The 11218-nt window shown below is 39.3% G+C and overlaps 1 protein-coding gene across 4 annotated transcripts in view; it reads right to left on the reverse strand.

Annotated features, from left to right (window-relative positions):
- Positions 1 to 473: 473 nt before the first annotated feature.
- Positions 474 to 11218, reverse strand: part of LOC111872864 (galactosylgalactosylxylosylprotein 3-beta-glucuronosyltransferase S) — a 19617-nt gene continuing 8872 nt past the window's right edge. For all 4 annotated transcript variants that reach the window (XM_023867094.2, XM_023867095.2, XM_023867093.2 and 1 more), the window contains exons 4-7: positions 9194 to 9453; positions 6693 to 6899; positions 4505 to 4640; positions 474 to 2853 (exon numbers count right to left, since the gene is read on the reverse strand). In XM_023867094.2, coding sequence (XP_023722862.1) covers positions 2807 to 2853; positions 4505 to 4640; positions 6693 to 6899; positions 9194 to 9453 — 650 coding nt within the window. In that variant the 3' untranslated portion in view covers positions 474 to 2806. The remainder of the gene's footprint in view (positions 2854 to 4504; positions 4641 to 6692; positions 6900 to 9193; positions 9454 to 11218) is intronic.

Genomic DNA, 11218 nt, shown 5'->3' on the forward strand with positions numbered 1-11218 from the left:
CATTTTCAGACTTCATGTTTTTGTGGGGCTGCAGAGGCTGTCATACAGGGTCATTGGGTACCCCAATAGGGGCAGTCACAGACTGAGGAAAAGAGGTAGCCGACAGATGTCTTGAGTCCCACTGGTCATGACGACAGGTGAAGAAACAAGTTGTAGCATCTTGCATGGCTATGGGAACTAAAACCCCATATTTTTATGTAACCTTGTATAATTATGTATTATTGTGTTGGGCAGAGATTCATAGTTATGCATCACTGTAACTCCATAGCCTCTAGTCCGCAAGTGAACTATACTGACCAAGCAACTGCCATTTGTCGGCCAAGTTAGTGTCGCATGGTCAGCACAACAAATTCCCATGGCTGTTAATCTCGGTTTTCTAGACCACAGCTGCTATTTCCTTCAAATAGCTCCTCAATTATCTTCATGAGGCTGAGTGGACCCCGTTCCAGACCCACTATTCAGGAAATCTGGTAGCGCTGGGAATAGAACCCGGTACCTCTGGATCAATAGCCAGGAACTCTGACCACTATACCACAGAGGCAGTCTATGCATCACTGTATTGGGGAGAAATTCACATGACTCCCTTCTGGAGTTTTAACACTTTGTTGATAATTTTATGTGTTCGGTAGTTTAATGGGCAGCACATCTGTAAGTTAGTGTACGACAGTGCTGAACAGGGGTGCAGTGATAAACCAATGTTTCCTGAGGGTTATGGCTTGGAAATAGACCTCAGTTATGGCAACTGCCCGACTACTGCCTAGAATTATAACGGAATGTACAGTTCTTAATAAGGTGTACATGTTGAGCGAACATACGCATGCAACAGAAGACATGGTACCACCCTCTTTTGTGTGTTGAATTTATATACCCAGCACTGGACACTAGTGAGGGGACATTCTATCCAAGAAGCTCATGGGCAGCTGTTATGCAAATCTGAATCATCTTTTGGACTTAGATTGAATTTCAGTAGTCTCTCTATGCATTCTCATCCCAGCACATCATTGACTCAGTGGACTAGCAGCCCTTTATGTTAATAAACGGTTTCTATATTGAAGAGCTAGTTTGCGCTTTCAATCTTTAGCAACACCCTCCACTCAGTTAAACTGAAGTGCTACCCTGCCCTCAGGGTCAAAGGCTACAATCCTGGAGATAGGATATGATAAAGTTTGTGTAGCCATGTGTTGAGAAGGGGTGATGAAGGAGTTTTTTCTAGATAATTCGATTATAGGGAAAGATTTTTTCTAAATGTTCTTAGTGGTCACATGATTAGTAAAGGCATCCTGATTTACTTTCTGTTTTATGGCTACACAGTGGTTAGGAAAAGAAGTGATGAAAAAGATTTACTGGTCACATGGATAGGAAAGCAGTGAAGAAAAGTACACCTACAGGCTCATGAGAAGTCTGTCAAAACCACCCTAATAAAAAGAGCTACAACAGTCTCTGGTAAGTCTAACAAAGCTTCCACACTACAAGTCAAGTCCATTCACCAAGCCAATAGCTACACCTTCTAGGGCATCAACAGAACACCCAAGGCGAGATCCATGAAGAAGAAACAGCATAGAAACTGTATACAAAGGTACAACTGACTGCACCTCTATGCTACTGAAAGGAAGAGGCAGCCATAGAGTTCAGAATCCATTCAAAAGTACAGCATCCTGTTTCAGAACTGCCAAGAACAAATAACTCCCCTGACCAAAAAATTGGGGGTTCACATGCACATACAAACACACATGAAGAAATTTAGGCAGTACTTCAGACTTGGTCCAAATCTCAGTTAATTACCTACATTAATTAGTTTTAGTTTATAAGCTATACAATTTTAATGCCTGAAAAACCTAACAGCAAAAATGTGTGGTAGGTGCAGAACTGTCACTCGAATCCATGGCTCTGATGAACTTCAATATATTAATCATATTATACAATATTATAAAGCAGACTGACTTTCTAAGCACTTTGTTACCTGCTAGCATACTTCAAGCAATTCAAACAAATCAATCAGAAAATCAAACTAATTCAACTCTGCGCAGACTGGAAGCAAATTTAATACTAATTAACAGTAGCTATAAATATATACATGCATGTATGACTAGTTCATCCACATAACGTATATTCTTGAACTTTCAGAAAAACATTAATGTCAAAACGAAAGGGTTATCTGTGTGAAAATAATTTTCCTACCTTTCAGATCTGAAATACAAGTATATATGCTTTTCATTTTGAAGGGGATAACTTTTAACAAAAACAACACCGCTTCTCCTCACCCTACAAATGAAGTAGACACACGCCCCGCATGTAAATACATTTCAAAAGACATTTATGCTGTGTAATTGAGTAGATAGAATACTTGACTAAGAACATTCACATTCAAATCCACATTCATAATAAAGTGGCACTATCAAATGTGAGCTATACATAAACTATACTTCTAGATTTAAATGCATTATAAAGCCAAGTTACTTGTTATGGGAAGCCATTTATTCTTAACTGCATACTGCAATTTGTGCTGCTCTATGAAGAAACTACTGTCTGTTCTTTAGTTTGTGCATCAGACATCTCATGGCACTGCTAATACTTAACATATCAAACATTTTTATTCACACCCCAGAACCTGAAAAAAGAGCCACTTCTGTTTTATGCCAATATAAATAAGGGTTCTGATTCACAATGACAACTTAATTTGAGGCAGATGAGCACTGTTTTCATACAGACTGACTGAGCTGGCACCTCCATAGATCAATAAACTTACTACAATTTTACTTCTCTGATATCACACTACAAGGTACTCTACAATTTCGTGTTTCCTTCTTCAAAGGGTTTTTGTGTTGCCATCCTTCGTAATGTAACTCTTCACACCTGAAACATACACATAAATGTGACAGAGCTATGCAAGGAAACAATTATGAACATGATACTATAATGACAGTGATGATTATGATGAAGACACTTTTCTTTTCTTTTCTTTCCTTTACTTAGTGGGTAACTTTACACAGAATGAAAATGTATACAGCATTCGGATTCTGTGACTGTATTCCCATATACAGTGGTGTCCTGCTGCTCTAAATTTTAGTATACATAATACTGATATGTCTTTGTTTATAGAACTTTCATTTCAGCGACTTGTTTTCAGAAGAGTGTTCACTGTGACCTGTTAAATGTTAATGGGCAACAAAACATTGTCTCTACTTCAAAAGTGTAATACATGAGCCTATTTTCTTGCAAGATAAAAATATTTCTTTCTTAGTTTACTATTTAATAATGTTGTTTCAACTGCAGACTAGTTAGCAAAGAATGCTAAACAGCAACATGACTATCTGTTTCAAGGTACCTGACTATGTACAAGTAAGTGCTCCATGCAATAATCTATATTTTGGCACAACATGGAGATCGGTGGCTGCTTTTCCACTCAAACTGCTCTAGTCTTGAGGCATGAGTCCTTTCCCTATTTTCAAAGGACAGACTGGTTCTTGATCCCCAGTCCAATGTGCAGCTAGTCACCTTACTTACTGAGCTATCCTGGCACAATGAGACTCCTCCCAACCTTCATGAACTAAATTCAGCTTATGATCTCACTGAAAGAAAACTATAACTCACTGGTTTCACATATCCACAGTTCTCTTTTGAGGTCACAACCTGCATCATTGGATATTACAGTCTGTGGTAATGAGCGTGAAAAGGAAAATTCCCATCAAACAAAAGAAAAACTCAGTTCATACTTGATGTTCAAATTTCACAATGGAAAATTTCTGTACTCGGAATATAGGGATTTCATTACTGAAATATAAATAGTTTGTGTCCTGTGGAAATGGTAACATTTCTGTAAGTTCTGACTGCAAATAAAGATATAAACTGAAAGAACCAATGTTTTGTGCATATATCTGTGACATAAATGGATATTTTGATGTAAACATGTTATCAACTATTTGTAATTATAGCTGACTATCAAAACATTATGTATGTAGGGAGTGACATGTGACCAAATCTGTTACGTAAGCTCTGTCTGCATTCATATTCAGCTTTATAAATACTGACTGGAGACTGGAATTGGTGGTGTGGGTTACCTGACCAATGCCAAAATTTCAGAAATTTCTGTAGTCATAGGTAATAAAGATGTTATTCATGGAATTAGTGAGCTGTTTGTTCTGACTGCGCTATTTCCTCAAATAAAGAAAGAAACAGAGAAAGAAGAGGGAAAAAAGTATAAGGCATAAAGACAGAAACAAACTGTACTAAACAAGTCTTAAAGTAAAAATTAATTCCAAAGTTGCACATCTTATATTTCCTCTGCAGGGCTTATGATAAGTGTTCACAATTCTGTGCATCAGACAGAAACAGTTAATTGGCAAGATGTTTTAAAGATCTACAAAAACATATGTAATTTTTGTAACATTACTTAACAAATGTCCAAGCAAAAGCATTGTGCCACTTTAAAATTTTCCACAAAATATCAACTACATATTACAGGAAGTATTTCTTATATGGTGAAAATCCCGAGCACAATACTTACCAGAACTTGAACTTACGCGTGCCATTCCCAAGGATGTAATTTCTTCCAACAAGTCTTTCAAACTTGTGTCAAGTTGCGATCCAATTTTGATTGTTGGAGGCTCTCTCTTTGAGGTCTGTGTATGCCATACGAAAACCTAACATAATACAAATTATACATATAAATACAAATGTAAACTATACTTCATTACATGCTCTGTTTCCACCTAACAAAGAACCCTTCAACATTAAACCATCAGAATGATTTCAAGTAGATGTTATGTTGGACATTTAATTGATCTATTTGAAATTTAATGTACAACACTGTCCAAAAAGTATCCGACTTTATTTCTTGCCACTGTAAGTAATGGCCAAAGGGGTGGGGAAACTGAGCGTAGTGGTAGAAGGGTCTTTCTTGCACATGCGTGATTTTTTGCTGACTCGCAACACCGCTGGATGCGTCTGTGGCTACAAGATAGCGAAGTGGTGTAACACGTGTTCGTCGCATTCTCATTTCGCTCAAGATGACAGAACGCTTGGAGCAGCGATACTGCATCAAGTTTTGTCAGAAACTTGGAGATAGCCAAGCGGAAACAATTCGAAAAATTCAGCAGGCTTTTGGCGATGATGCAATGGGGTTCACTCAAATTAAAGAGTGGTTCAACCGCTTTAAAGATGGCCGTATGTTAGCAGACAGTGACCAGCGTTCTGGGAAACCGTTAACGAGCCGAAATGCTGATGTCATTGAAAAAGTGCAGACACTGATCATGGAGGACTGCCATTTGACAATCCGGGAAGTTGCTGATGAGGCTGGGATCAGCAGAGGTTCCGCAAACACAATTTTAACTGAGGATTTGGGCATGTTGAAGTGGCACCAAAATGTGCCCAACCTGCTTTCGCTGGAGCAGCAACAACTCCGCCTTGAGGTTGCGCAGGACATACTGGAGTGCGCCAACAGGGTCCTGAGTTCCTGAAGACTGTGATCACTGGTGACGAGTCATTGGTTTACTGATATGACCCAGAAACCAAGGTCTAGGCATCACAATGGAACTATCCAACATCCCCGAGGCCCAAAAAAGCACGAAAGGTTCAGAGCAATGTGAAGGTGATACTGTTTTTTTTTCGATTACCGGGGTCTTGTGCATCATGAGTATGCACCACTAGGCCAAACTGTCAATAAGGAGTACTACCGAGAAGTCCTCCACCATCTTCGTAATGCAGTTCGGTGCAAGAGGCCGGAGCTGTGGGACGCATGCAACTGGCAGTTGCATCATGACAACGCCCCAGCTCATTCATCATACCTGATTCAGGGTTTCCTGGCCAAGCACAGCATTCCACAGGTTCGCCAGGCTCCCCACTCTCCTGACATGGCTCCTTGTGATTTCTGACTGTTCCTGAGATTGAAGACACCGCTAAAAGGCTCCCATTTTGACATCATACAGAACGTGATGGCGCAGCTGCATGCTATTCCAAAAGAAGCCTTCCAGAATTGCTTCCAGCGATGGAAGGACCACTGGGCTAAGTGTGTGGCATCACAAGGGGCCTACTTTGAAAGGAACTAGGTATTGTAACCATCAAGATACAGAACTTTGTTTTCCCGGCCCAAGTTCGGATACTTTTTGGACAGAGTAGTATATCATATGTTTGGCTGTAAGATTAGTTTCTCTGGTCTGTAAATAAGGAAAGAATAACTCAAGTGTATTAAGGGCTGCACTGACCTGTTGTGAAATGATTTGAGTGCCACTGTTAGCAAGCAGAAACAAAATCATAGTGCTGACCAGTTCAGACAGGCAAGCTACTGACACTACAATGGTGGACACAAGTTACTGACATCTAGAGCAAGAGCTGTGTGACACATGCGCATCAAGCAGCAGTGAATGTGTTAAATGAAAGTAGGCATCTCAAGTTATTCCAGTAACTTCATTTAAATGACCTGTAGCCAAAGACATTAAGAAAAAACTTAATTGGACAATACTAGTTGTTCGAATTGTAACAAATTAGTTTCTGCGATAGATTGCTAAACAAATGAAGTAGAGCCTGAACACAACAAAAATACTAGAAAACTCACGGAAAGTGAAGCCAGGAATTACATGAACACACAATGACCATTATGCAGGAATTTCTGTACATTCCATTCAAACACCAAAGAATCACACATTTTTATATAAAATTCATTACAGTTTAGTTATCTGAAAAGGACACTAGTATACCTGAGTACAAGAATCAGCCTTTGGCTCTATGTCTTCCAATGTCAAGCCAAGACTTCTCAAGAAGTGGTCTTCTTCATATCCTGCTTTGTATGGCATTGTGGCATTTGGATGGGTCAGTAAAAATTCAACATTTACGGCAAATCCTGCCATATCAACAGGGAACTTCCTCTTAGATGGCCAAGAGTCAAAAAAACCAACAACTTTTCCCTGCAAAATTATATAGGAAGTTACGAACAGTTTGCATAAGCTGAAAACAAATGGGGAGAGAAAAGGGAAAAAAGGATTGTGTTTCAGACACAAAACATCAATATAAAGTCAATAAGTAGTTCCAAACTATTCTTTAGGCATAGGTCCAGGAGTGGTGCTAGGCCCGACTTAATTTTTTGAGATTGAGAAATGCATATTTGGTAACAGTGAAAAACAAGTAATAATGGTTGCTGCAATCACATCAGGCAGGTTAATGGCTGTCTGTAACTAGCCCAATATATTTTACTTGATGTGATCAGTGAGATACAGTAACAATTTCCTATAATGGAGAGTTTTTAGCATTACATAAAATGATCTCCAAGGGGCTACTCTGGGCTAGCCCATCTATCACAGCAGCTGTAGCCTCTGAGAGCTCACTTGACCAGACACCACTGACTCCCAATGTTTCTTACGTCTTCAGCAAAACATCCCTTATATCTGCCACAAGGGATATGGGAGGGTGCATTTCTGAGATGAGAGGATGAGTCTTATATCCAAACTTAATAATATTTTGTAAGATTTGAGGCTTTCACGGCGGTGACTATGAAGAAAGCAGTCTTCTGGGATTTGGCACTGTGTATATGTGGTGTTAACCGACGTTTCACAGGAACGTATCGCCTCCATCTTCAGGGTAGAAGGAAAAAAATATAAGAAATCCGCAAGCGAAGAGACCATGAGAACCGGTAAAAGCAGTCTGCAGGGAGTTATCGTGCGTCCTGCGACTGATAATCCTGCAGCTGCAAAATTTGCACTGTTATCAGCTTTCTTCATCCTAAAAACATGAGTGCTGTGGAAATACATCACAAATTATTAATGGCTTATGGCCAAAATATAGAGAATGAAGGAACTGTAAGAGAATGGTGTAGAATGTTGAAAGATGGAAAAATTTGTAAAAGATGGAGCTCCACAATTTCATGTATCATGAGCTGGCTAGGCTATCACCAGTTTTGCATGAGATGGGTTCCGAAAATGCTCACAGGTGTGCACAAATGCAGAGAATGCCTTCAGCTTTGACGTTTTTGGAGCCATACCACAAAGACAGCACTGTACAAGTAACAGGTGATGAAATCTGGATTTAATTTGTGTATGCTGAAACCAAAGAGCAGTAAAAGCAGTAGATCAACACACATTCACCAAACAAGCCGAAAATATGAAGAAAGTCGTCTTCTGGGTTTTGGCGCCGTCTATACTTTGTTTTGGCTGATGTTTCGGAGGAATGTCAGCCAAAACGAAGTATACATGGCGCCAAAACCCAGAAGACGACTTTCTTCATATTTTCGGCTTGTTTGGTGAATGTGTGTTGATCTACTGCTTTTACTGNCGAAAATATGTTTAAACAAACTCTGTCTGCCTGCCAGAAAGCTGATGGCAACTGTTTTCTGGGACAGAAAAGGAGTGCTGATGGTGGAATTCATGCAACAAGGGACCACAATAACATCAGAAGTGTACTGTGAAACACTATAAAAACTGCTTAGGGCCATTTAGAAAAGATGTTGAATGCTGCCATCTGGGGTATTCATAGTGCTCCTCCATGACAATGCGCATCCGCATACAGCTTCCCATACTGGAATTGTTTCACTACATCTCCTTACAGCCCTCATCTCAATCCGAGTAACTACCGCCTGTTTACTACCTGAAGAACTGGTTGGAGTCACAGTGCTTTAACGGTAATGAGGACTTGATGGAAGGTGTCAGAATGGGGCTAAGCTCACAGGCAGGAGACTTCTTTGACACAGGCATACAGAAACTTATTCTTGATACAAGTGCCTCAAGTAACTTAAGCACGTTTGTTCTTTTTTATATATGAGTAATACAATTTTTTCCTCATTGTTTGTTTTGTTAAGAGCTCACTGAAGCTCTTAACAAAACATATCAGAAACATATCTAGCTCAGTGAAGGTTACTTTCCAAACAGCCCTTGTATTTAACTGTTTATCTGTTGTTCACATGTAACAACTTAATAACCGCTAAATTGTTTTCCATGTAATTTTACATTAGGAAGTTTTACTACAGTTTATCAAAATATTCCAATTTTGCTAAAAGTCGACAATATAACGGATATTTTATATGAAGACCAAAGTGCATTTCTGGATATATGTTATGCATAATTTGCTAAATATCTATTGCAATGAAACTTGTTTTGAATAAAAGAAATGAAGATGTGTATATCTTGTGATCTTAAATAAAGATTTTTTCTCATTAGTATGATTACTATATTACTATTTCTTATAGTGCCACAAAAGTGAACACAGTTACCTCCTTCAGGACGGGTGAACTCACAGCATAATCTCCAATCAAACCTACTGGGAACATAGAAACTTTCTTGGTGTCACGTATCTCTTCAAACAACCTCAGATCAAATGTGTTATCATCATCACCAAAGTAGATCACTCCTTTCTCTGCATGTTTACGTATCCAGTTAAGAGCTGCTCTTCTGTTAGCAACACCTCTTGGGACAATGCTGGCTTTGCGATACACTTCTGGCATTGGACTGGCAATGTGGGTGAATGGGATTCCTTCACATACAACAAAACATCGTATTAATTTAGCAACTAAAACAAATTATAATAACCCATCAAAGGGTTGGGACAGTAGTCCAGTACTAACTACAACACTGCGTTAGACACTGACGACTGCCTTAGTTAAATTTAACTAAGACAATGCCCAATATAATAATTTTATAATTAAGTCCAAAAACATAAAAATTAGAATATACAAAACTATAATTTTGCCTGTGGTTCTGTATGGGTGTGAAACTTGGTCTCTGACATTAAGGGAGGAACATAGACTGAGGGTGTCTGAGAACAGGGTGTTGAGAATATTTGGACCGAAGAGAGATGAAGTGACAGGAGGTTGGAGAAAACTGCATAATGAGGAGCTTCATAACTTGTACTCTTCTCCAAGTATAATTAGAATGATCAAGTCAAGGAGGATGAGGTGGGCAAGTCATGTAGCACGAATGGGGGAGACGAGGAACGCGTATAGGATGTTGGTGGGAAAGCCAGAAGGAAAGAGACCACTGAGAAGACCAAGGCGTAGGTGGGTGGACAATATTAAAATGGATCTTAGAGAGATAGGATGGGATGGTATGGATTGGATAGATCTGGCTCAGGATAGGGACCAGTGGAAGGCTCTTGTGAACACGGTGATGAACCTTCGGGTTCCATAAAATGCTGGGAAATTCTTGAGTAGCTGCACAATTGGCGGCTCCTCCAGAAGCGCTCAGCTCCATGAGTAAGTAAGCGAGTAAGTAAGTAAGTAAGTAAGTAAGTATGTAAGTAGTTATAATGATGCTCTCTCCTGGAAGATAAGGCAGACTGATGGTATCAAAATATATTTTAAGGACCAAAGTGTGGTTTAACTACAAGAATACAACAACAAAAATTATATCTGGTAAATGTGAAAGGTGAAGATAAGAAGTTATGGTCAATTTTAAGGTACTGCCCTAGCTTTCACAGGGAGAAACAGAATACCATAGTTTACAGGACTTCTGTTTCTAAACACATTTAACAAAGCCTTCTCAGCTGTACACGTTATATGAACTCAAATAGGACAGAGATTCTAAGTGACAAGTTGGGAAGGATTTAACATTCTTTTAGGACACTATCATAGCATTTCGTTGGGGGGAATGAGTAAAACCATGACAATTTCCATCAAGACAGGCTGACCTCTCATTTTTGTCCCAATCCCAGAGCCTCCTAAATATGAAGCACAAAGGTTTCCCCCTCAACAATTACATTCTGTTCTCAATGTGACAAGTTGTGCTCTAGTAAACACAAGAATCTTAATCCTTGAAAGAAGAAGGCTGAGTGTATACGTACTTGCAGTCAGCTGCATAATATGCCACAAGATGGCTACACTCATGATGGGCAAGTAATTATTTTTTAGTTTCATGTCTGGGTGAATGTGAAAAAATATTCCATCACACTTTGAATGTACTCACAGGTTTTCTATTGGGGTGTATTTGGGGTGGGGTGAGATTGAGTCCACTTAGTATGTAGATGATAAGTCTGAAGCTGGCAGTGAAAACCGAAGCACTCAGAGAAAACCTTCCCCAGTGCCATTTCATCCAACACAAATCCCACATGAGCTGACCTGGTATCGAACCTGGGCTGCTGTAGCAGAGAGCTACTTTGACTGCTTACTTTTTGCCTTGTAAGTCTGAGAAGCCTCAAATGTTATCAGTCTCAACAGACTAATAAAGTTCTTCCATCTATCCAGATATTTCAGATATGAATCATGTGTTGCCAAAAACAGAAAATAATATTAACTTTATGATTG

This window comes from Cryptotermes secundus, unplaced genomic scaffold, assembly GCF_002891405.2.
Source record: "Cryptotermes secundus unplaced genomic scaffold, Csec_1.0 scaffold298, whole genome shotgun sequence".
NCBI lineage: Eukaryota > Metazoa > Arthropoda > Insecta > Blattodea > Kalotermitidae > Cryptotermes > Cryptotermes secundus.